Source organism: Aspergillus pseudodeflectus (assembly GCF_044049435.1).
Source record: "Aspergillus pseudodeflectus strain CBS 756.74 chromosome Unknown BJX68scaffold_10, whole genome shotgun sequence".
Taxonomy (NCBI): domain Eukaryota; kingdom Fungi; phylum Ascomycota; class Eurotiomycetes; order Eurotiales; family Aspergillaceae; genus Aspergillus; species Aspergillus pseudodeflectus.
In genome coordinates this window covers 684,808-709,144 of record NW_027263786.1, presented here as the reverse complement: position 1 = coordinate 709,144, position 24,337 = coordinate 684,808, and the positions used below count along the sequence as shown (strand labels likewise).

General features: G+C 50.6%; 12 protein-coding genes across 12 annotated transcripts; 7 read left to right on the top strand and 5 right to left on the bottom strand.

The window, feature by feature from the left end:
- Nucleotides 1-240: 240 nt before the first annotated feature.
- BJX68DRAFT_253834 (FAD binding domain-containing protein) lies at nt 241-2,343 on the top strand (the record flags this gene model as incomplete). Its single annotated transcript, XM_071042790.1, has 5 exons — nt 241-415; nt 472-552; nt 609-758; nt 830-1,424; nt 1,482-2,343. The coding sequence occupies 5 exons, from the start codon at nt 241-243 to the stop codon at nt 2,341-2,343; spliced, it is 1,863 nt and encodes a 620-aa protein (XP_070901920.1).
- Nucleotides 2,344-2,806: 463 nt separating this feature from the next.
- On the bottom strand, nt 2,807-3,473 carry BJX68DRAFT_253833 (YybH family protein; the record flags this gene model as incomplete). Its single annotated transcript, XM_071042789.1, has 3 exons — nt 2,807-3,290; nt 3,336-3,391; nt 3,447-3,473. 3 exons carry the CDS (start codon nt 3,471-3,473, stop codon nt 2,807-2,809), a joined length of 567 nt encoding a protein of 188 aa, XP_070901919.1.
- Nucleotides 3,474-3,947: 474 nt separating this feature from the next.
- On the top strand, nt 3,948-5,905 carry BJX68DRAFT_253832 (cytochrome P450; the record flags this gene model as incomplete). The annotated part of the gene is made up of 8 exons (XM_071042788.1): nt 3,948-4,021; nt 4,075-4,315; nt 4,377-4,420; nt 4,481-4,616; nt 4,766-5,160; nt 5,217-5,294; nt 5,351-5,544; nt 5,670-5,905. 8 exons carry the CDS (start codon nt 3,948-3,950, stop codon nt 5,903-5,905), a joined length of 1,398 nt encoding a protein of 465 aa, XP_070901918.1.
- Nucleotides 5,906-6,258: 353 nt separating this feature from the next.
- Nucleotides 6,259-7,827, bottom strand: BJX68DRAFT_274204 (SDR family NAD(P)-dependent oxidoreductase). The gene is made up of 7 exons (XM_071047607.1): nt 7,414-7,827; nt 6,938-7,357; nt 6,781-6,881; nt 6,655-6,730; nt 6,559-6,601; nt 6,377-6,496; nt 6,259-6,315 (listed from the first exon to the last, which is right to left on the bottom strand). The coding sequence occupies exons 1-7, from the start codon at nt 7,431-7,433 to the stop codon at nt 6,289-6,291; spliced, it is 807 nt and encodes a 268-aa protein (XP_070901917.1). The 5' UTR covers nt 7,434-7,827; the 3' UTR covers nt 6,259-6,288.
- Nucleotides 7,828-8,690: 863 nt separating this feature from the next.
- On the top strand, nt 8,691-11,414 carry BJX68DRAFT_274200 (Zn(II)2Cys6 transcription factor). Its single transcript, XM_071047606.1, has 4 exons — nt 8,691-8,761; nt 8,823-9,097; nt 9,150-9,781; nt 9,848-11,414. The coding sequence occupies exons 1-4, from the start codon at nt 8,696-8,698 to the stop codon at nt 10,975-10,977; spliced, it is 2,103 nt and encodes a 700-aa protein (XP_070901916.1). The 5' UTR covers nt 8,691-8,695; the 3' UTR covers nt 10,978-11,414.
- Nucleotides 11,415-11,661: 247 nt separating this feature from the next.
- Nucleotides 11,662-12,572, bottom strand: BJX68DRAFT_274197 (SDR family NAD(P)-dependent oxidoreductase; the record flags this gene model as incomplete). The annotated part of the gene is made up of 2 exons (XM_071047605.1): nt 11,662-12,207; nt 12,282-12,572. 2 exons carry the CDS (start codon nt 12,570-12,572, stop codon nt 11,662-11,664), a joined length of 837 nt encoding a protein of 278 aa, XP_070901915.1.
- Nucleotides 12,573-12,814: 242 nt separating this feature from the next.
- On the top strand, nt 12,815-13,572 carry BJX68DRAFT_253825 (uncharacterized protein; the record flags this gene model as incomplete). Its single annotated transcript, XM_071042785.1, has 3 exons — nt 12,815-12,921; nt 12,975-13,401; nt 13,453-13,572. 3 exons carry the CDS (start codon nt 12,815-12,817, stop codon nt 13,570-13,572), a joined length of 654 nt encoding a protein of 217 aa, XP_070901914.1.
- Nucleotides 13,573-15,064: 1,492 nt separating this feature from the next.
- Nucleotides 15,065-16,642, bottom strand: BJX68DRAFT_253829 (general substrate transporter; the record flags this gene model as incomplete). The annotated part of the gene is made up of 4 exons (XM_071042787.1): nt 15,065-15,456; nt 15,522-16,333; nt 16,397-16,539; nt 16,595-16,642. The coding sequence occupies 4 exons, from the start codon at nt 16,640-16,642 to the stop codon at nt 15,065-15,067; spliced, it is 1,395 nt and encodes a 464-aa protein (XP_070901913.1).
- A 1,121-nt stretch (nt 16,643-17,763) lies between these two features.
- BJX68DRAFT_264398 (fungal specific transcription factor domain-containing protein) lies at nt 17,764-19,422 on the top strand (the record flags this gene model as incomplete). The annotated part of the gene is made up of 1 exon (XM_071044951.1): nt 17,764-19,422. One exon carries the CDS (start codon nt 17,764-17,766, stop codon nt 19,420-19,422), a length of 1,659 nt encoding a protein of 552 aa, XP_070901912.1.
- A 147-nt stretch (nt 19,423-19,569) lies between these two features.
- Nucleotides 19,570-20,270, bottom strand: BJX68DRAFT_253822 (YybH family protein; the record flags this gene model as incomplete). Its single annotated transcript, XM_071042784.1, has 2 exons — nt 19,570-20,061; nt 20,241-20,270. The coding sequence occupies 2 exons, from the start codon at nt 20,268-20,270 to the stop codon at nt 19,570-19,572; spliced, it is 522 nt and encodes a 173-aa protein (XP_070901911.1).
- Nucleotides 20,271-20,777: 507 nt separating this feature from the next.
- BJX68DRAFT_274195 (flavin-containing monooxygenase) lies at nt 20,778-22,394 on the top strand (the record flags this gene model as incomplete). Its single annotated transcript, XM_071047604.1, has 1 exon — nt 20,778-22,394. The coding sequence occupies one exon, from the start codon at nt 20,778-20,780 to the stop codon at nt 22,392-22,394; it is 1,617 nt and encodes a 538-aa protein (XP_070901910.1).
- A 474-nt stretch (nt 22,395-22,868) lies between these two features.
- Nucleotides 22,869-23,927, top strand: BJX68DRAFT_253820 (SDR family NAD(P)-dependent oxidoreductase; the record flags this gene model as incomplete). Its single annotated transcript, XM_071042783.1, has 5 exons — nt 22,869-23,022; nt 23,132-23,298; nt 23,356-23,600; nt 23,655-23,818; nt 23,890-23,927. 5 exons carry the CDS (start codon nt 22,869-22,871, stop codon nt 23,925-23,927), a joined length of 768 nt encoding a protein of 255 aa, XP_070901909.1.
- Nucleotides 23,928-24,337: the final 410 nt, after the last annotated feature.

The window sequence follows — 24,337 nt, the reverse complement described above, 5'->3', positions numbered from 1 at the left end:
GGGCGATTTCCTGATCTCATAACAGGCGATGGGAGAGTAGGCTTGCTGTACACTAGAACTGCACCTATACTTGGCTGTCTTTGCTTAAAGAACAGAAGAATGGCGGCGCGAAATTATCTCATTAAATCCAGGGTTGGGATACAAAGGCAGTGCTTCATATCTCGGTCGACCGTCCGCTGCCTCTACACGAACCGTTCATCTTTCACAAGGCCTCTACGCCCATCAAGCGCAATCCGTGCCATGGCCCCCATCGCAACCATCGAGGTGAATGGAGCAAGTAATCGGATTGGTGCACTCCATGAGCAAACGAGGCGAGCCTCGACTGGACAAGTTCCTGGAGAAGTCGACACCGAGTTCTTCATCGTCGGAGCTGGGCCTGCAGGAGCCTCTCTTGCCTGCTTTTTGGCGAACTATGGTAGACATTTATTCTGACCACTTCTTTCCGTCACTTGTTCCACTGACCATTGAAAGGTCTCAAGGGGGTGATGATAAGTGCTGCCCCAGCGACAGCCAATACGCCGCGGGCGCATATTACCAACATGGCAGCGTTAGGTATGATATACCTCCTTTCGCCCCCTATAATCAACACCATGCTAATTTAGGTCCAGAGTGTTTGCGCGACATTGGACTTGACAAGGAACTTCATGAGCTTTCTTCCAAGGGAGACTGCATGATACACACGCGATGGTGTCATAGTATGGCGGGTGAGGAATACGCTAGGATTCACTCCTGGGGCCATGCGCCGGAACGTAAGGCAAGTGGACCTTTGATCTATACTGACATAGGGTAACGTGCGCGCTAACCTTGTAGCAGGGTGATTATGAGAGAGCTAGTCCCTGTTCTCCGGTTGATCTGCCTCAAACGCTGTTGGAGCCAGTTCTAGTGCGACACGCAGCACAACGTGGATTTGCCACGCGGTTCAACACAGAGCTGTTGTCATTTGAGAACGGCCAAGACGGCGTTATTACCGCCACGGTTTATGACAAGCTTTCGTCGCTCGAGTACAAGATACGAACCAAGTACCTTTTCGGCGCGGATGGTGCGAGGAGCCAGGTTGTCAAACAGCTAGGCTTGCCCCTTTCAATCAAACCAAGTCAGGGACTAGCAATCAACGTTCTGGTCAAGGCCGATCTCTCACATCTCGTCGATACTCGGCGAGGAAACCTGCACTGGGTTATGCAACCGGATAAAGAACACCCACAATTCGGCTGGCAGGGGATCGTCCGCATGGTGAAGCCATGGAACGAATGGATGTTTATTCTCCTCCCTACCAGAGACTGTGACATTAGTATTGAGCCCTCCAAGGACGAGTATCTGCAGCGCGTCAGAGAATTTATTGGCGACGAAACGCCCGCGGAGATTTTGGACATTTCCAAATGGTTCATTAACGAAATCGTCGCCGAGAAATACTCGGAGGGAAATATGTGAGTAGTCTCTAGCCACATCAGGATTGTTTGACGAGAACTGACATTGGCCCTCAGCTTTTGCCTGGGAGACGCCGTTCACCGACACCCACCCATGAACGGCCTTGGTTCGAATACCTGTATTCAGGATGCGTTCAATTTGGCGTGGAAGGTCGCCTATGTCCACAAGGGCCTGGCCCCGCCTTCTCTGTTGGATACATATAGCATTGAGCGGCAGCCAGTTGGGAATTCCATCATCACCCGTGCCAATCAGGCGTTCCGTGACCATTTCGATATATGGGAGGCCTTGGGAACTCTACCGAATGAACTTCAAGCCCGCCAGGACGCCCTATCCGAACTAAGAGAGCCATCTCCCAAAGGGCGTGCCCGTCGTGCTGCTTTCCAGAAAGCTATTACTCAAAGCTCACGGGAGTTCCATGGTCTCGGTATTGAGATGGGCCAAGTCTATAGTGGCCCAGGTATCTACGCGAGTGAGGAGGGTCTGCCATACAAACGCATTGGACGTGCCGCAGAAGACGAGGTGTTATACTACGAGCCAAGTACATACCCTGGTTGTCGGTTACCGCATGTGTGGCTCAACAAGACAGTACCAACTGAGCCAGTATCGATAATTGATCTTGCTGGACACGGCGCGTTTACACTGTTCACTGGTATTGGTGGCGATCCTTGGAGAAGAGCAGCCGAAGAGGTTTCTGCGGAGCTGGGTATCCAGATCAATGTACATGCCATTGGATTCCGACAGGAATGGGAGGATAGTTACTTTGACTGGGAGCGGCTACGGGGAGTTGAGGAGGACGGCGCAGTCCTCGTCAGGCCAGACCGAGTGGTTGGCTGGCGGGCACAGTCGGTGCCGAGGAGCTCTGAGAGCCCCTGTGCAATGAGACTGTTGAAGGCTATGACAGCCATTCTCGGGCGATGACCGTAGCAAATTACTCTAGCCTCTAGTACAGCATTATGTGTCTTTCGCCCTTTCAATATCAATCTATCAATCAGTGTTGCAACTGACATGTCATTTCTTTCGTAGCAGCTTGACCCGAATATGATACTAGTCAAGTCGGCGGTCGAGCGTGTTACCTTAGGCTTGCCATGCCTAAACCCGTTTGAAATCTTATTATCCGTATATTTAAAAGAGCCGATGTACGTTGTTTATCAACCTAGGACCTTGATTCGCTACGGATAGGATGGTCAACCCTAGAGCAGCTCGGCAATGGACCGTTTCTAACATCAAGGTTCTAAAGCATCTCGTAGTCGGTTATGGTACCACAACCAATGAAAAAGAGCATCATCTTAAGACCGATGTCATGAATCTTAATCAACTATGCAAGACTATCTGGCCCGACATTACAGCCGAGCTAAAGAGGGTCGATTACCAACATTCGTGGTTAGAAATGGAACGCATCCTTTGGATCAATTGATGATGTGAAGTCCGCCTCCTTGGTGGCCATATTCACTGGGAACGAGACATGCTCATGGACCCACTGCCATTTTCCATTCTTCTTAGTCAAAAGGCCGGTAACACGGTAGATCATCTGGAAATCTTTGCCGTCTTTCGACTTTCCGCGAAGCCGCTGAACCATTGTCGAATAACCCGATGTCTTTGATGTCGCAAACACTTCGAGATCCTTGAAGTCGACCGTCGCATTCGAAAAGTAGGGGAAAGTCTTCTCAAAGTGCTCTTTGAAATCTCCGCGCCCGGTGAATCCAAACAGGTCGAAGGTGACGACCTGGTCCATCGCGTAGAACGGCTTGCCGCTCTCAGAGTCATTGTCGAATTCTTGGTTCAGACATCTTGCCCAGCCCTTGTAGAACTCAAGAATCTCTTCTTCCTCCTTCAATAGCTCGGGTGCATGATCCTGGGAGGGGCAGCTGTCAGAACGGATTACCCTGAGGGACATGCATCCTGATGATTACCTCGCTCCTTGGGTACTGAGATTATCCCACAATGCCTGCACTGTGGTGAGAGTGTCCTTACCAACAAATGAATTAGCTCGTACACTAAATAATGCATTCCATTAAGCTTACTTCGTTGAAAAACTTGTCGTCAGACATGATTTGGGGACTCAAGTTGTGCATTCGAACTTGAGCTAAGTACTTGGTGAGACTGATTCTCTCTATCTACCTAAAAAGAGGCCCACTCAACAGTATTAAAATATCTCTACGATTGCTCACTGCCGGTGAGATCCATCCTCCGACCAGGGGATACACGTCCGTGGGGAGCATGGGCCCGAAGATAGTGCGGCCGAAATCAGTGCGTTGAAACATAGCGCGTGCAATCGAGGACAACCGAAGATAGTGCGACCGAAGATACGTCAACTGCGTAACGACGATGGATGAGCGCGTTGATAGTAGAGAAATATGTACCTACAAGTGGCTTAAAGACGCCCCGTGCGACGACAGCGGCAAGGCGCAGCAGGAAATAAGCATCCAATCCGTATCATGGCACTTACAATCTATATTGCACTTTACAGTGCCATTGCATATGGCATCTTTTACGTGCTTCGCATGGGCAGCCGAGATGCACGGATGCCACCTGGGCCTCCAACACTTCCGATACTGGGCAACCTGCATCAGATCCCGGTAACAGGTCTCTACAAGCAGTGAGTGGAACCATGCCATGCTACCGAGGCTCTTGTAACCAGCATCTGCATAGGATTCGTGAATGGGGTAATCAGTACGGAGGGGTCTTCTCCCTAAAATTCGGGTCGAACAATGTCATCGTGCTATGCGATAGGAGAGCAGTGCATGAACTTGTTGATAAAAAGGGCCTCCTGTATGCGGACCGACCGCATAGTTATATTGGCGAGCTTTTGACCCTTGGTGATCATATGGTTGTCTCGTCAGGGGATCCACTGACGCGACTGAAGAGGAAAGTGGCCACACACAACCTGTCCGTATGTGTACCCTTCTGGTTTCTGACTGACAATTTATTGACTGTCGATATCCCGTTATCAGCCACGTGTGATTGATGTGAAGCTTGCGCCAATCCAAGAGAGCGAGTACGTATATCCACCCCCCTTTCTCCGTGCTCGGGTACCAATCTATGAGGTGTGGTCCAGGATAACACAGCTCGTTTACGACATCATGAATACCCCAGACGACTTTTACAGACACTTACGGCGGGTCACCGCTTCAATCGCTTGTACGTTTATCTATGGACAAAGGGGGGCCACCTATGAGTCGTTCTGGGGTCATGTAAGTCTCACCATTACGAACAAGCTAGAATCTCCCAAGGAGCTGGACCAGGCTAATGACAACATTAGTGTGTCTACACGGCACTAGCAAAGGTACTACCGCCCTAGGACTTCGCGATTTGAATGAAGACTGACTTACCTCTGACATAGTTTGGCGAAGCACTTGAGCCAGGCGCAAACCCTCCCGTTGACGAGTTTCCGTTTCTTAAGTACTGGCCAACGAGGTTCAGCTACTGGAAGAAGCGCGTGTTAGCTTCCAGAGAGGCAATGGATGCGATATGGGGCGAGGCCCGGGCGTTTGTTGAAGACAGACGCAAGCGAGGCATCAAGCGCGATTGCATTGCGGATAAATTGCTTGACGAATACGAGGCTAAAGGGTCCCCCTTCACTCAGCATGCCTTTGACATGCTCCTTGGAGAATTGGTTGAAGGGGGCGCCGAAACCACCTCTTCGTCATTGCTAACCGTGGTTCTCGCACTCGCAAGAAACCCAGCGATCCAGGAGCGGGCCAGGAAAGAGATTGACCCCATTTGTGGGACACATAGGTAAGCGAGGAACAGATCTGAGCGTATAACCCGAGTTAATCTTTCAATACTTTGAGGTCACCGACGTGGACAGACTTTGATACCATGCCCTTTGTCAATTGTATAGTGAAGGAAGGGATGAGGTTCCGTCCAGTGTGAGTCAATTTTAAAGCATCGTCAAACGCGTTCTTGATCCACTGACATGACAAAGGATATCAACCGGGCTGCCTCATCGGAATGCAGAAGAGGACGAATATGAGGGCATGTTGATCCCTAAGGGGTCAACGATCCTGATTCCTCTCTGGGCAATTCACCACTCGGAGCGGCTGGGATATACTGACCCCGAGACCTTCATACCCGACCGGTTCCTTAAGCATCCAAAGCTTGCCAACGACTATGCTGGGAGTCCAGATTACAACGACCGAGATAAGTATTCCTTTCACTAGGCTCAGTTCTGTGCTGACATTCCGCCCGATTACATCATTATGGATACGGTGCTGGCCGGCGAATGTGCCCTGGAATTCATCTAGCGGAACGAAATCAGTGGCGAATGGTTGCTAAATTGCTCTGGGCATTTGATATCTCCGAGCCAATTGACCCGCAAACTGGGAAGAAAATACCTCTCGATCCGGATGCCTACGAGACGGGCCTCCTTCATGCCCCGCTTCCTTTCAAGGCTAGCATTAAAGTCAGAAGCAAGGCTCATGCAGATACTATCCGCAGGGAAATGGACGAAGCGAAAAAAGCATTCGCTCAATGGGAGTAGTCTAGAGTGCTTTATAATGTCGTTCTAGGCGATAGAAAGCCACTTTCCCTTGTTAGGGCATGGTCATTGAACTGCTAAGGCACACAAGTCGCCTGTATTTCTAGCGCAATGATTAGCTGCTAATTTGGTAGAATTGCCCTGGAATTAATCTCTTAATACTGTTTGGACGTCCTGTAAGCCATTTACGTTACGTAGCACAGCCACTCCTTGCTTTGGTATGCACGATCAGCATGCTGGTTGGTACACAGCGTCGACTTGAGTTGTTCAGCTATGGATGGAGAAGGACACTATCATGGAAATCATTCCTGAAATTTATAAATTAGAATACTGATGTGACACACATCCGGCAGAGGCTTATTTCTAGAGCGACCAACCCAATTCTCTCAATGGATCGTATAACCCCCGTCGACCTATTCCGTTAGGCGATGACAACTCGGAGTAATGCCGTTGGGAGAGGAAAAGGCAACATACCATCATAGTTGCTCCGGTCATATAACTTGACCTGGAGCTGGCAAGGAATACAACTGCATCAGCGATCTCTTCTGGGAGAGCAAGACGGCCCATTGGGGTCTTGTCAATATTGGGCTTCAACTAGTCCGAACTTAGTACGAGCTGGAACTTTGGCCAATAGCCAAGGTTGACTCTAGACATACGAAATCTCGAATCTCAGGCGTCATCAATGGCGTATCAACAAAGCTTGCGGTCGTGAGTCAGCATCAGGTATTTGCTACTAAAGGAATGCATCATACCCCGGGCATACAGAGTTGATTCTGACCCCGAGTTTCGCGTAGTCAAGGGCATCCGTCTTCGTCAAACCGAGAATGGCTGCATCGTATCATTAGCCAGGTTACATGTGAGCCTGAACGCATGCCAACCGTGCTTGGAAACAGTATAGAGGCTATTCTCAGGCATAGCTACAACGCCTAAGATTGAGGATACGTTGATGATGGACCCTCTCGACTCCCTTGCTCGTAGTCTTGAATATACTCGGTCAGCAATGCATGAAGAGGTAAAGCCAGATAAGCAACGAACCGGAAGTCTTTTGCTTGGGAAGGAAGCGGATCCTGCTTCTCCATCAACCTCACCTCGGCGCGTTCGCAGAGCCATAGCCCCTTCAGATTAACGGCAAGGACCTTGTCCAAATCTGCCAGAGTGTTCTGGGCAGTTGGTCGGAATGGGCCGGGTACCGCTGCATTGTTCACCGCATAATCAATGCGCCCGAAGACTCTGAGGACCTCCTTGAACGCTTCCTCAATTTCCTTCTCAACTGCCAGGTTCACCTGCAGCGGCAGAAACTGGGCATTCGGAAACTCCTTGAGTAAGAGCGACTCTGTGCTCTTCAGGCCTTCCAGTGATAGGTCTAAGCCAACTAAGCGTTCGACACCTTCACGCGCAAATTGGAGTATGCAGGCCTGGCCAATACTACCGCCAGCGCCCGTTACAAACGCAATCCTAGTAACATCCGCGCTTAATACATATTGGGGATTTGTCTGGCTGGATCAGCTTACCCAGAAAGATTCAGGTGCATTTTTCGACGTCTTGATGGTCTTCAGAGAGATAAGATGATTCTAACAGGGATAAAGGCCGACGAAGTTTCCAGCTAGAAGTTATGGGGAGGCGGAGGCAGTTTACCGGAGCCCACCGCGTACATCACTTCCATAACAAAGCGGGCCATTCTCGGGATAATTCTGCCTGGCCCCGAATATCCTACCCTCCTATATAACGCGACCAGATATAGCATGGTATTAAGCTCAAGGTTTTTGCAAGCTCTTTTACGGTCTGTCTTCGGCTCAACCTGCAGTAGAGATATAAAGAAAGAAAAGACACCGCGAGAGAGAAATCTGCGCAGTGTGGTCAAACTGAGACTAAAACGGGTTGACTTTGTGGGCACTGGCGTTCACGTTTGGGGCCTTGCCTTCCACAACGGCAATGGCAACAGCTGAGGTCTATTTGGGCAGGTTTCCGACGCTTTTGCCGAAGGTGCTGTCGAGTACAAAATCCGACAACCCAGTCAGATGCTTCGGCGCCGATAATGCAGTGTCATTCGGGGCCGAAGTGGGGTTGCATTGAGAGTGAACCCAAATGAATTATTGATTGGCTAACAGATGCAGGAGTGGGGATTAGGCGGATACAGTAATGATCGCCGTTTTGGCCGTGCCTCTGCTGCTCTTCCTTGCCGCCGGTACCAAGTCGATGCGACAAAAAGGAAGAAGCAGGTTGAGTAAGGCCTCTCACTTGGAAATCACTTGCTCACCTAAGTTCTTCTTCACTGCTAGGTATCAACTCAGTCTCCGCGTACCGGCCCGTTAGTATCCCTAGCTGCCAGTCGGAGATTATATATCGCCACAGAGATAGACTCAGTTAGGGGTTATCCTTCACCACCATCAGAACGCAGTTAACGTGCTAAATACCCGTTGCGAGTCCGAGTCCCAAGGTTTCATAAAGAGGGCTACAGTTCCGGGCTGAAATTGGAGACTTGCTCTGGTGTAAGGGAATGTTGCCGTGATATTAAGATGCGGGTGTTGTAAAGGCAGTCTCGGAAGGCTTATAAGGAGTTTATCAAGAGAGACTACAGATGCATAATCGACCCGATACGGCATACACCATGCACTCCAGATATGCAAGATTGCGAATCGCGTATACGGCCTTGTGTCGGGAATCGGAACTTGATCTGGACGGCCCACTCAGGCTGCCGCACGATTGGCTCGTCCAGTACGTAGCTGCAAGCCCCACAGATACTGGAGGAAGTTCCTCCCCCGCACTTTTGTCTTCCCAACCTCCATCCCAGCAATGATGACTACTCCGCGATTGCGAGCCTCGCTGGCGTGCCAAAGCTGTCGCCGCCGCAAGGTGAAGGTAAATCGGCGCTGAAAGACCAAGCATGAGGACCGTTGACTAATGATCTCTACGTCGCCAGTGCGACGCTCAGACGACCCCGGTCGCGAGCCAATGCACCCCTTGCCGACATTTAGGCGTTCGCTGCATCGTGGATCGCAACAGTGACCGGCGAAGATTGACTGCGCGTAAACAAGTCGAAATTCTGGAACAGCGCGTCCGGGGCCTTGAGAGTCTGCTTCGTCACCCTGCACAAAATAACTCTCACAATGAGAGCCCAGGCGTACCAGACGAGGGGCTGCCTGCCTCTCCGTCCGCGAGCGTGGCGCAAGATATCGTCTCGGGCCTATTTCCGGAGTAGGTGGTAGTTGGAGGCGCTTGGCTGAAGCGTTTGCTAATAGTCACGCAGATTTCAAACCGCCTTGCCTACTTTTGAATTCGCTTTTGCTGATTGCCTGCTGCCATTCAATGACCAGAATAACGATATTTCTAACAGCGTGTGCCAATTCGAGCCGACTATTAGCCCTCGAAGATCGCTCTCTAGCGATTCGGATACTTCTGTCGACGAAGGGAGCACAACACATGGCGTAGGGGCGCTCGGCCCAACCTCACAATCGCATTTGCGGCGGTTGGGTTCACGGTCAAAGGTGGTTTCCACGCATCTAGATGAGTTTGCGGATCTGGGAATCGTAGTCGACATCAACTCGACACATCTAAAAAACCGGCTCCTGGACTCTTTTTTCCAATACCAACCTCTATGGGTTAGTGTGGTTGACGAGCATTGTTTTCGGACCCACCAGAGCGCACAAGAACTATCCATGTGGTATTCACCTTTTCTAGAAATTGTGATGCTCGCCTGCTCCGCTCGTTTAAGCACATCCAGCGCGGTTCAGCTGCTGGCCGAAGAATATTCTGCGCAGGCTAAACTGCTTATCCCACAGGCTCTTAAAAACCCCTCGGCCGCGGCCATGCAAGGATTTTTACTTTTGAGTGAATACGAGGCCACCCAGGGGCGCGAACGCGTTGGGTGGCAGCTCTGCGGTACGTACATCAACCGCTACCACCCTTTCTGTGTCACATAATAATGACTGTTCATGGTTCGTACAGGCATGGCTTGTCGTCTGCTTTCGGATCTGGGTTTACATTCGTCTCTGGACCCTTGCAGTGGCCAGGAAAACATTTCGGTTCGGCGAGCTCGACTCCACCTGTTTGGGGCATGCATTGCATTTGAAGGTGTCTGGTGCCTGTACCTTGGTCGCCCAAGCTCAATTCCCAGAGTTATCATCCGAAATGCCCCCTTGAGCTGTACGAAATACCAAGAGCTCGCAACGCCAACATTATCTGCTTGGCTGGGCCTTTGTTACCCAATGGCCGAGGCGTGCGATATTTTGAACAGCTCCGTTCTGCTTGACGAAGAAGCCATATCTCAACTGCGGCAGCTGGATACTCGTCTTCAAAGGTGGCGCCAGGATTTACCTCCTGGTTTTCAGTGGGTCGATCACAACGCTGCCGATCTAGACCCAACAGCATACGGCGTACATATGCAGTACTGCAATGTACAGATTCTCATCCAGCAGGCCCTTTTGAGAGTACAAGATCAGGAACTACTTGAACACAACAGTGGGGCGGCCCAGACCACCCAACAACGTATTTACAATTCCGCTATCGATATAATTCGTCTTCTCCTCACATTTCGCCATGTGCACGGTGCTGAGAAGGTCCCCGCTATTATGCTCGAGAACACTAACCTTGCTTTGGAGGCCCTTATCGACCACTATCTCCGCCACCCATCCCCAAGCGAACACCGAGGCCGGGATTTTCAGTGGCTAAGATTAGCAATCGCAAGCATGGCCCACATCTGTTCACAATTTCCGATCGTTGACCGCATGTTAGACTCGTGGAGAGAGGTTGTCAAATCCACGCCACTCTTATCGTTATTTCCTACAATGGAAGGCAACGTTGACGGAGCCTCGATCCAGTCTAAGCATGTGATTGAGCATCCAGGCAGAAGGGGTCAGACAGGCGAAGTGAAAAATCGTTCCCCGTTTGAATTCGCCAGCTGTCCGCCACAATGTGAGAATAATGGCCAAGGTGTGGCGTCCAGTACTCTTCCTGTTGAGTCGATGGAGATTCACTTGCCGCGAAATGGCTCAGATGATCTCAGCACGACCCTTTTATGCTGGCCAAGCCCGCAAGCGACGGAAGCCGACCCTTTTAACCCCCGGTGTACGCTCTAGTCCGGAATTGCGTGCCTTTTGAGTCCTGCTCTTTTCGCTAAGAGCCTCGCACCATAATGCCGCACCAAATCCGGTGCCAACTGGCTGGATATCTGGTAATGATATGCATATGGCTTGTACTTCATGCAGACGACAGGTCGGATCTAGACAAACCTAGTGACATTCATTCTAGTTTGTCGCAACTCACCAGAACAGTAGCGGCTCCCGTTTGACTGCGGTCGCTAGGCGTTTCCTTATGACTATTGAGAGCCACATCCGATTCATCTATCTCTTGACAGGTTTCCAGGTACTTCAGAAGCCAATTGCACAATCTTTGTAGAATACCTCTTCAATCAAGACAGCAACAGTGGGGCCTTGTCATTTATCCCTCACAACAACGCATTCGGTCGATCCGCTTCTCCGCCCATTCCCCTCGCTGCAGCTCAACGACAAGTCACAATATCATAATCTGAATTGAAAGGGCAGTTTCAGTAATTTCTAGGCCTACTATCTATCACGAGCGCTGATCAGGTAACTTCAACGAAGAATCACCCGCGGCGAGGAATGCCCACAACTTGCGAACTCTATGGCAAGTGCGTAAATTGTCTATAACGGGTCAAGTAAAGCTTCATGCCTTGTACATCGTGTACTTTCGTAGGAATTGAAGATATACATGCAGTCGTTTTTCTTTTCTTGCTTTTTCTTTTATAAAGGAATGCCCACTGTAAACCCACCATCAATCGCGATATTCTGCCCTGTCATCCACTGGGCATCGTCCGAGCAAAGGAAGAGAACCACTCTGGCGATATCCCGAGGCTCTCCAAGCCGCGGCCAGGGAGTACTCTTTCTCATCTCCGTAATGATGCTATCGTCGTTGAAGTTTGTGCTAGACAAAGCAGTGCGCACAACACCTGGGCAAACCGCATTGACATTGATGGAATCTTTGGCATGGTCAAGTGCAGCATTCCGCGTTAGCATTGACAGCGCCGCTTTGCTGGCTGCATATGCTGTTTCGCCTGCTATAGCCGTGATTCCAGCGGAGGAGGAGATGTTGACGATCCGGCCGCGGGATCCAGAATCTGTTACCGGCTGTTGCAGGAACTGCCTGATGGCTTCGCGCATCGCTGTCGCCGGGCCGCGGGTGTTGATGTTTAGCATTGACTGCCAGATTTCGTCCGTTTCCTCCACGAATGGGCGAAGGGGAACCCACAGACCGGCGTTATTCACGAGGATGTCCAGTTTGCCGTATGTCTAATCTCGCCCGGCCGCATTAGATACAAGGCACTGATTTTCGGTAAAACTTCAGTCTAGATAGTCAAGCTTACCTCGACTGCGAGCTGAACGAGACGAACAATCTCCTCCGTTTTCCCTAGGTCGCATTTCTGGAACACCGCTCGTCCGCCATTGAGGGAGATCAAGTCATGGGTCGGGATATGCTTGTCGACTTCGTAGCCCTTTGGCGAGGCTTCTGGCTGGAGATCCGCACAGACTATTGAAGCCCCTTCTTCAGCCAAAGCCAGTGCAATTGCTCGTCCCATGCCGGACGATGACCCCGTGATGATCGCAACCCGGCCGCTAAGCTTGCCTGATTCATCTTGCGACCTGTTACTAGACATTGTGGTAGCTTGATGTGACCACAGATATTAAATGAAATGCTATTCATAATCTAGAATGCTGGGTGCGTTTGGGCTTGATTATATTTGAGCCAATACTCTACCTTACCCCGCAATATCTTCCGCCGGAGGAACTGGAAGAATTAGACCGAAAATATACCGGGGCGAATATATCTGGCAGGCCACGTCTCCAATGTGTCTTCGACGAACATTTGAGCTTCGTATTCGTGGCTTTTTGAGCAAGAATGAGCGACAGACCCGTGGTGCAGTTAGTCATTGTCCCGCATCGTCCGGTCCACGATGAGGCGGAACTTGACAACGATCTCAACCAAGCTTTCGCGCTGGTATTAAGGTATCCCTTGGTAATAATGATCTTAAAACCACACTGCTTACATTGTGTACCAGATCTGAAGGACTACTCGGCGCATATCAGGGACGTAAATTCGAGGAGCTGTACACAAGAGTCTACATACTCCTCTGGGATAGCCTTAGCTCGAGCCATCATTTCCTGATCTCAGAAGCATATGACGAGTTTAATACCCTTGCGCAGCAGGGTCTCAGAGGCCGCAGTATTACATGGACTCAGCATGCCGCCATCCAAGCATCAGGACTCGCGAGCATGGATCGGTTCGACAGTCTGTTGACATCTCCAGCCATTGAAGTTGCCTGGACCAGCGTCAAAGAAGGGAAAGTCCACGGTTATCTCAAGCAGTTCGACGAGGTGGTTCGAGCTATCTTAGACAGTGAGCCGGGCTGCAACGGCTTTTTCATAAGTCCGCATCTTGAAAACCCTCATAATCAAGTCCTGCTCATCAACTGGAAAAGTGTTGACGTATGTGTGCCATGTTGATTTATCTCAGGAAATTGCTAAATTTGACGATAGGCTCATCATGTCGAGTTCGAAAACAAGGCGAGTTTCAAGGCGTGTATTGATGCTCTCTACGATTACTATCGGGAGTTTGTGGTCCCCTGGCATATTGTGGGACTCCGAAAAGTAGCTTAGTAGAAACTAGAGAATGGATCGCGACATCCTGTATTTTGATCTCAGCAACAGTCAAAATGGTTTACTGCGGCCTTACTTCGCTTCAATATGGAGTGAAGGGCGCCGAAAATAGCCCGTAGGACTTGATCATGGCACAGTAAGCGCATGGCAAATGAGTACTTAATAAGAACGAGACATTCATTTTGCTGCACCATTTACCTCTACAAGAACGCATGATCTACAGGGTACCATCAAGCTACGATGTCCGGTAGAAGCGCATCTAGGAAGAGTCTCACGACTGAGGAAGTCGAGCGCCATACGTCCGCTGAAGATTTATACGTCATAGTACATGATCGTGTGTACGATATCACCAACTTTTTGGAGGAACATCCGTGGGCAAATCTCGTTTCCTACTCCCACTGGTTGCTAACCACGACAGTGGCGGAACGGACGTACTCCTCGACCTTGGCGGGCAGGACGCAACCAAGGCATTTGAGGAGGTTGACCATAGCGCCGATGCGCGGGAAATGCTCAGCGGTCTTCAAGTAGGCGTGCTGCACAGATATGTACGTTGCAAGAGACCCTTTGCGACCCTGCTGCCCTTCGCCACGTATTGACACGTTGTCGTACTATAGGAGAAGGAAACCAACCGGTCCCGTCTAGGTGAAAGCCCATATTCAGGCTTAGTGAAACAGCCACGCCCTTCTGGACACTTGAATGGCTATTCCTACATTGGTTTTGTCGTCATCCTGATTGGAGCTAGTGTTGCGGGCTTGGTTTATTCCAGTACTAGGTATTAGGTACTGGACACTGACTGGAGCCCAGAACAAGGCCCTACGTTCCAATAAAATCAATTAGTCTTCAGTGCAAACATACACATTTGGTGGATATGCTTATACATATATCAGAGAATGTATAGCCAAGTGCAAACAGACGCTCACAACCCAGTCACCTCAGTCCACAACAGTACTGTCCTCTCTATTAGACCGTCGGTCATAAGGCTAAGGAGAAGGTTTAAATCTGTTTTCTGGACTGTCACCCCCAGTTGATGGTTCCCTACGCGTCATATATTCACTCGTCGTCTCTTAGTGTTCTCCACACCCGTACTATAATTTGACGAGCGATCATCATGACTTGGCGGATCTAAACCAGGAATACTAAGAGCAGCGAAGTGTGTTTTTAAAATAGCCCCCTACATACAGCATAGACCTATTGCCGGTGAGGAGAGACCTGAGTCCGTTGCATTTTCGTTATGCGTTACACTGGCGGCTTGATAGGATTGGATATTCTGGTCCTGGCCACCGATGCCCTGACCATAGGCTGTGTCACCTACTTTTTGTCCAAAGCAGCAGTTTCACATTCCACAACCTCGGGTTTATTAGAGTCAACACCTGGTTTAGGCGCTGCGAACTCAGTTGCGGTCCCCCGGACCGGGATTCCAAATCGGTTATCAATTTCCTCCAATGTCAGCCGTGCGGTCTGGGCGGGTCAGCAGGGATTAGGGGCCGTCATGTCATCGAGATATGTTTAGGAGTGATTGAAGCCTTACCTCTGGAGCTATGATGTGAATTGCAGTGGACGAGATAATACAAATCGATATCATCACCCAGTAATACCTCCAGCCGATCTGGTCGAAGGCTACTGGTGCCGGGCTGGTGTATGCGATTGCGCATGCGAAGAAGGACACGAGTCCTATGGTGGTTCCTTGGCTGCGCAGATGAGTTGGCCAGATCTCAGAGACGTAGACATACGCCGCGCAATCCACAGTGGTCCCGTACACGAATACGAAGATGAAATATAAGGCTATTGCAGCATTCTGGCCGGCGATGTGCTCGCTCCCAAGGTAGAACTTTTGTAGCACAGCCTCGCATATCATGACAGCGCTACAGAGGTACCCTCCATACCCTATGTGACGGAATGACGATCAGTAATAAAAAAGAGAAAGGAGTGGCGCAGAGCAAAATCCCCACCTAAGAGCTTGATCCTGCCGATTCCATCCATTAGGGCCGCGTTTACGAAGCATCCCAGCAAAGCACACACAGCCCACACAACTGACAGGCCGAGTTGCAGGGTAACGCTGAACCCAAGTTGGCCGAAGATAACTGCGGTCAGGTTCGCGATAACGAGAATACCGGTGGATTGTCCCATGATCCAAACTAGGATTGAACAAGCTGCTCGGTGCCGAAGCTGCGGGGTTCGCACAATGTGCATGTAGCCTCGTGGCATGCTCCGCTCCGCTTGAATCTGAGCCTTGATCTGACTCATCTCTGTGGTGGCAAACGTGGTATCGGAAATATCAGCTTGCTGGTGGAGTTTTTTGAGGACTTCCCAGGCTTCGTCATATCGGCCCTGTTCGCACAACCACCGAGGTGACTCGGGAAGGGAGACCACTGAAGCCAGAAGAACAAGACCGAAAAAGGTAAGCAGAACAAATTGCAGCCGCCATTGATACGGTGCTTCGACGAAGTGAAAGGCTAACGCCATAACAGCGGACAGGATATATCCGTACACGATCGATATTGCGTGGTTGCCGACCATTAGGCCCCGTATATGCGGCGGCGCGATCTCACTCATGTAGACGGGGCAGTTTGCGATAACAATGCCGGCCCCGAGCCCCGAGATGACTCGCCCTACGATAAAATGGGCAATGTGGTAGCTTGCAGCTAACAGTACCCCGGAAACAATCACAAGGACTGCTGCCAGAGCTGTGGTAATCCGACGTCCAAATTTGTTCGAAATCGGGGCCTGCGCAATAGCTCCAAGTAGGCCTCCTCCCAGAAATCTGGAGCGCTTGTTAATACAGACAAATCCTTGTAGGCTTGCCACAGGGTCCAGAGGTGCTTACGCCCCGAGAACACCCCCGACAATCGAGCTTGCATTATCGCCGCTCAGGAACTTTTCTGTGAACGATGTTTGAACTAGAGTCCCAGCAATAACGTTGTTGGCGTATCCAAACACAAAACTTCCTATTCCCGCCGCCAGAATTGCCTGAGAATAATTGGTTAGTACTGGGAGAGAATTTGACAGGCAAAGGGTATGATACAATAATGTTTGCGACTGTGGGTCTAACATGGGGAGTTGGTGTCTCCATTTTGATCGATCTGCAGGATAGTTAGATCGGGTATGCAGGCTAGGTTCAGATCTATAGAGAGGGCACAGTTATACTTCCTCCATAGGGAAGCCGCAGGGTTCCTGTGCAGCTAGCTATACGGGCTGATTTCGGGTCAATCCCCGGTTGGAAAGCCAAACCTCCCGAACTGGACGAAATTAAGCCGAATACCCCGCTCCCTCCGACTTGTCATATTTCCCCACGCTCCGTTGACCTTACCCCAGTCACCCCGTCCAACCCTGCATGAAGAACCTGGCAAAAATGCCCCATCGTGACCATCCAGAATGCCTTGAGGTCGAGCCACAGACTCAGTCTCGGTTGTCCTGTAACTCTTGTCGAAGGCAAGTCTCGCGTGAGGTTGGGGTAGAACAGTGTACTGATACAAATCTTGTCCTGCAGAAGAAAGACAAAATGGTCCGTATTCAAGTATACTGAGTGTAGCATGTCGTTGCTAAGTTCCCTGCAGTGACCGTATACTCCCATCTTGTCGGTCTTGTGAAAGTCTGCGTCATCGCTGCGTCTATCCCACAGTACGCCTTAAGCCAGGTCCAAAAAGTAACCAGAATCACCGAACTACACCGAATACTGACGCTGATGAGACTAATATACTTTGCAGGCGGATTAGATCAGGTGTGCTCGCATCGAAAGCCTCAAGCCACCTCTCCGCAAAGTTGTCCTCCCGAACAGCACAATCATCGCTCCCAGAATACTGTGGACGCTCCAGGCGTATGTGACCTCGGCCACCTCGAGGTGGAGGTAAACTTTGTGAAGGCCATCAGCCTTTCGTCTCTGATCCATCCAAACCATGAGATTTGTCCCGTCGATCGGCCGCCAGTACGAGGCCCACAAGCGCGCGCGTCGCTCTTGACTCTGGCGAGAGCTCATGATCTCCTCCACGAGGTGTGCAGTTTACTGCAACTGTCAATGGAGAGACTGCAGTGCTTGTAAGCCCGAAAATTTCCCTGCCTGACTCAGACTAACCGTGTAGGACGGACTTATATTTCGACCGAATGACTGACCTTTCATTATTCCATCGACCATCGTTTGGACAGAAGATCCAGAATATCAAGAGCCCAACCCATGCCGTGGCGCTATTTGCAGCCATGTTTGCTCACTCAGTCCGCTTTGAAGGCCGATCGTTGGACCTCACGCCGCCTGTTGTAACCACAACTCCAGGATATGATGTTGATGCTTATACACACTTTCAAAATCTCGCGTACACATTAGTGCAGCAGTCGTTTGACGAAACACTTAGCCCGGCTTCAAAGCTCTGCCTGCTTCAAGCCATGGCTCTTATTATCTTCAATGACCTGTTGAGGGGCGTGCATGGCCGGGCATCAAGACTGCTGGGGTCTAGTATCCAAGTCGCGTACGAGCTTCATCTGCACCTTGTCGACTTCCAGGCCCCTGGGCACTCTCATAGCATTGGGGCAGATCTTGCGCGTTGGGTTGCAGACGAAGAAAGACGACGTTGTTGGTGGGCTTTGTGGAAGATAGACAACTTTTCTAGTAATATCCGAAGGTGTCCGGCCGCCATCAACGCGAATATGATCGAGACTTACCTGCCTGTTCCGGAGGCACTTTGGTTTAACCACCATTTCCAAGCGAGCTGCATGCTGGAAGGCATACCGCAGGCGCGTGCGAAAGCCTTAAAGAGATCCGGCAATGAAAGCGCCGAAGCATGGCAGATTGTTATCAGCTCAATAGTCAGGGATGCCCAGGCTCTGCCCAAAGGGAATATGCAAGGGGTACTCCTGAATGTGGATCCGACGAATGCAACCGCCAACCAGCTTTGTCAGTACTTTCGAAATTCCTTCCGCAAGAGGCAGACGCAAGAAGACCCGACGCAGGTAGAAACACTAATAGACTCTCTGCATACCATCATCGAAGCACTTCCAGCGCACTTGGCGTACAAGGGCGAGTATCTAAATTTTGGTTTCGACGCCTTAACGGCCAACCGAGAGTCGCAGGTTCGACGCCTGCATGCGGCCAAGTACGAAACACACTTTGGCCTACAGCTCGCTCAGTTCATGATATATCACAACCATGCCTTTGATGAGATTGTCTCTGGCTCCATATTTGCCAGCAGCTCATCAGGCTTGGAGTTCCGCAGTTCTGGTTCGCTCCAGCTACCTCAAGGTCTACGGCACTGTCTACAGGCAGCAGACAATATCTGCACAATCATCTCTCAATGTCCGACTGACCACATCGAGTTTGTGAGCCCATATCTCGCAAGCACAGTCTGGCTGGCTGCTGCACTGCAGATACTAAGGGATCTCTTAGTTGTTGTGGCGGACTGTGGCGAAACACACTCCAAGTATGCACTCCTCCGCGGGGCTTTTGATCAATACTCGGAGTTCTGGGGTATTTCTCCCGCACTTCTTGAGAATCTCGACTCCTTAGATGCTCGGATTCGCAATTTCTGCTGTGCTACAGCTACCCCGACAGCCTCCTCCCAGGAAAGCTCTGTGAGAACAGCTGATCCTCAGCAACAGGGGCCATACCTTGCGGAGCATGACGCCTTTGCCGAAGTTTCCAGGGTTTCGATATCTATGCTTGCGGATGCAGAGCCATTCCCAGGAGCTGACCCCAGTTTAAACATCACTGCTGGTCCCAGCTCTGCTTTGCACCAACAGAGGGAACGCGACGTCATTGATGACGATCGTCTGCCCAAGTCTTTGAACTTTGACTGGGATCACGGCGTGCCTAGTGATGTACATCCTGACGAGGACCTTTTCAGGTGTCTTCTAAGTGTGCTATGACTACGTCGCACACCGATACTTTGTAGTAGCTTTCGAATTTCTGTTTTCAAGGCAATTGCTCCCCATTATCACAGGAATTTCCCAGATCTAGGACTCATCAAGGAGGAAAGGCCATCAAATTATATATTTTTGATCCACATACGCGCTTCACTGGAGCTTGAACCCCTCTCCTGGCTGTAAAGAAGCCGTAAAATCCCCTTTTTGAGTTTTCATATCGACGGGGAAAGAAAGATGCTCATGGACCCAGCGCCACTTTCCGTCCTCCGGAGATCGGTGTGCGATTCCTGTCCGGCGAAACGCAGTATCAAAGGGAGTTCCCCCGGCTGTGCCCCAGGTGTGCTGGATCATCGTCGAATACGCAAAATCGCGCGACACCGCCGTGATTTCGAGGTCCTTGAACTCCATCTGGCCATCATTCCAATACGGGAAGATTGACTCGAAATGCTCTTTGAAACTTCCCCTGATTGTATTGCCGAACATGTCGTAGCTGAGCATTTCCGGAAAGTCATAGAACCGCTGTGCACCCTGCATTCCGTGGTGGAAATCTTCGCGCGACTCGTGGTTCCAGTAATGCAGCCAGCCAAGGTACAGCTCGTCTAGGACTTCTTGCTCGGCAGCTACAAGGTCCGGATTATGGTACTGGCCCCAAGTCAATAGTTAGTTCTAATCGCTGCTAGCCAGAAGAGGTGGGTGGTCGGACCTTGCTTTTTGGCATGTGAAGAAAGTCATATTGCTTTCCAATAGAAGTGTATGTTTTCTGGAGGCTCTTTAGCAATTTATAGCACATGTGGCGCCCAGCCAGGACGTCGGAGGCGTACATCACTTCGCACAAACCCGTTCACGTCCATCGCGATGGTTCGCCAGCGGCTAAGGAAACAGGAAATAGGTGTATGGAAATTGCTGTTGTGATCTTGAAGTCTTACTCCCAGAGGGTGCTGTCGTCCGTGTTCGAGGACAGCGCGGGTTCTTATACCTGAATGCAACTCTAGCTTCGCCCGCACCAGGTCGTCGGACTTATTGATTTGCGTGTACTCACTGGGTCTCAGCCAAAAGGAGAATTAATCCGACCGAGGCTTGTCAGAGCCAATTGCCCCGACGAAAACCCAGCAGGGCGGAGCCCAGCCCGAATCTTCCGAAAGGGTGTATTGCAAAGGCAGGCCTTGAAAGCTGATCGGACGGATTAATGCAAACTTCTGCATGGTGGGAACCATATGCTTCAAGGCGTTCAGACCAACACAATCATAGAGGTATAAATTTGCTTGCCGATGCACGGCATCTGAAGTCACGACCAAGACTACCCCACGGCATCTAAAAGTCAAGACCAAGACTACCCTTCTACATCGCATTTATCTAACATGTCGGCTGTGCAGGAGCAACCAGAGTACGATGTCATTATCGTTGGAAGTGGCTTCGGAGGACTCTACCTACTGCACGAACTGCGCAAACGGAACTTCAAATGTCTCGTTGTTGACGAGGCTGCCGATATCGGTGGCGTTTGGTACTGGAATCGCTATCCCGGCGCTCGAGTCGACACCAAGGTACCGCTATACGAGTACTCCAATGAGAGCCTTTGGAAAGATTGGGTCTGGAGTCAGAAATATCCCGGGGTAGAAGAGATCCGGCGGTATTTTGCGCATGTCGAGTCGAAGTTGAATCTCAAGAAGGATATCCAGTTCAACACCCGCGTTGCTTCAGCAAAGTACGACGACATTGACAAATCGTGGACTGTCGGCGCACAGGACGGAAAGGAATGGACTGCGCGTTATTTCATTCTCGCCACCGGGTTCGCGGCGAGGCCGTTCACACCGAACTTCAAAAACCTCTCCGCCTTTGCAGGACCTTGTTTCCATACATCACGATGGCCAGAGGACCTCGACGCCCAGAGTTGCCAGGGTCTTCGGGTAGGAGTGGTGGGAAACGGATCCAGTGGCCTGCAGGTCATTCAGGAGATTGCCCCCCTTGTGAAGGAGATGGTTGTCTTCCAGCGCAGCCCGACATATGCGCTACCCATGCGACAACGGCCATTGACAGATTCAGAGCAAGACAAGAGCCGCTACCCATCGCTGTATGAACTACGAAAGCATACCTTTGCCGGACTTGATACCGAGTTTAATACGGAGACAGCCGCTAAGCTGACGCCCGAGGAGCGGCGCGCATTCTTTGAAAGAGTCTGGGCGGATGGCGGGCTGTCGTTCTGGCTAGGAACCTACCGCGATGTTATCATGGACAAGGATATTAACCTCGAGGCATACGACTTTTGGCGCAGCAAGGTCTTGCCGCGTGTCAAGGATCCCAAGAAGGCAGAACTCCTGGCCCCCGCAGCCCCACTGTACTATTTCGGTACAAAACGGGCAACTCTGGAGCAGCGGTACTACGAAGTCTACAACCAGGACAACGTGACTTTGATTGACGCCAGAAACAACCCTATAGCAGAGGTCAAGCCTAATGGAGTTCTCACCCGCGACGGCCAGTTCTACGAACTTGATATGTTGGTTCTCGCCACCGGGTTCGACTCCGTGACTGGTGGCATTTTGAGCATCGATATCCGCGGTCGTGGTGGTGCGTCCCTGCAGGACAAATGGAGCAAAGGCTCCCGAACATATCAAGGGCTGATGACGTCTGGATTCCCCAACATGTTCTTCCTGTACGGGCCACAGGGTCCCACCTCGTTTTGCAACGGGCCAACCTGCGCAGAAGTCCAGGGTGACTGGATCGTGCAGACGCTGGCATACTTGCGGGAAAACGGCCGTGAAGAAATAGAGCCGAAGGTAGAGGCAGAAGCACTCTGGACCGCACTGGTAAACCGGATCGGAGATGCCACTTTACTTCCAGAGACAAAATCAGAGTACATGGGCACCAACATCCCTGGCAAGCCCAAAGAGATGCTCAACTATCTGGGAGGTTTGACAGACTATATCAAACGCATTACCAGCACAGTCGCCCTTGGCTACCCTGACCACTATGTTAGTTAGTGGCTTTCGTTTTTTGATGTCTATCAAGATAGCTTAAGGACACCATGGCATACAACTAGCCTAGGTAGCGGAATTCAATCAATGCCTTCGTTGACCAACCTTGAGCCTGACTTTCGTACTAAAGCGCAATGGAAAGGCTGCCAGGTCCCCTGTCAGCTGGGAGATATTTTCCGCGTCTGGGCCCCGTAAATGCAAGTGAGATAGTCCGAAAGATAGTCCGTCCGTCGGACCAGCTCGGTAATGCAAGCAGTGGCTACGATTAAGCGAGCGGAGATGCAGATCTTGCCCATGTAATCTGTCTGTCCGGCTATCATCTTCACATCATATCATATAGAGTAATGTCATACACGGGATAACGTCGGTCTAATTAATTGGACTCATAAGTCCCTTCAGAATTGTCCCCGCGCCAGGAGGCCAGCCAACACCCATCGTTACAGATCACACGAAGAGCTGTCTCCCACTTTTTCATTTGAAATGTTGTCCTCAATCGCCGGTCGGGTTTATATGATCACGGGGGCAGCATCCGGCATTGGCCGAGAGACTGCAATTACCCTCGCGAAGCTGGGAGCCGCTGGACTTGCAATCAGTGATGTGAATACAAAAGGCCTGCAGGAGACCCAGGAAGAATGTAATATATCTTGTTGGCACGTTTCTGAGAGTCCCAAATAAATTCCTTCGCTGTCCTTAAATGCAACCAACGGGTTTTGAGCGGAGCATGAGCTAACATGGGAAAACAGGCGCAAAGTACAAATCCAGCGTCATTGACACTCGAGTTGATGTGAGCCAAAATGATCAGGTCACCAGCTGGACACATGACACCATACGACACTTCGGGCGCTTGGACGGTGCAGCAAATGTGGCCGGGATAGCCATGGGCGAAGGGGCAACTACTTGCGAAACTATGGTATGTCATGACTCAACTGAAAATCCAATAGAGATCGTGAGTTAACGAGACCGATAGACCGCTGAAAGCTGGGATCGGATGATGGATGTGAACCTCAAAGGCGTAATGCTCTGTATGCGGGCGCAGCTACCTCATCTCCCTCGCCCTGGAGGCGCCATTGTCAACGTCTCGAGTACCTCTGGGCTCCGCGGCCTGCCGCACAACGCGGCATACTCGGCGAGCAAGTTTGGGGTTATCAGTTTAAGCGAGTCCGCCGCTGGGGAATTTGGCCCACTCGGTGTACGCATCAACTCTCTGCTCCCGTAAGTTTGCCCACTTCTAGGCTGTGCTGAGTCCTTCATTTTCTAACCCTTCAGTGGGCCTATTGATACCGCAATCTTCCGTGACGGAGAGGCGCGCGGGCTTTTTGACTCCAATGCTTTGACTAAAGACACATGTCTCCGCCGGATGGGCCAGGCAAAAGAAGTCGCCAAAGTTCTGTGTTTCTTACTTTCTGACGATGCCTCGTATGTAACTGGAGGTACGTGTCTCAACCCCTTTCACATCCAGGGTGCTTATTACTCCCTCGTGGCTGTCTAACTATCCTAATAGCGCATTGGACAGTGGATGGTGGGTATAGTGCATGTTAAACAAGGGTATAAGACCCGGAATACATTTACTTTTTATAGAAGGGACCTCTGTGGCTTGCTATAACTAGGAGGTTGTTAATCTGAAATTGTCAAGATTTAACTTGGTACTGCAAGAGGTTGGCAGTCAAATGGAAGCAATGCCATGTGCACTGGATAGTTACATTAAATAACACCAAAAGTATAAAGACCTAAAAAACGTTATACAAGCACAACCAGGTAAATATGTATATATATGTGTCGCTGGGAAAGCGCATGATATATTCCACTAATGTATATCCCATTCTCGACCAGGCGCAGCAAATCAACCAATTGGGTGATAGTGAGGAAGGGGGAGGTGCTTGTTATAGACTTATGTTAACATGAGAGGAGTATTAGTTCTCGTCGCAATGTGCCTCCACAGACTTGTCTTC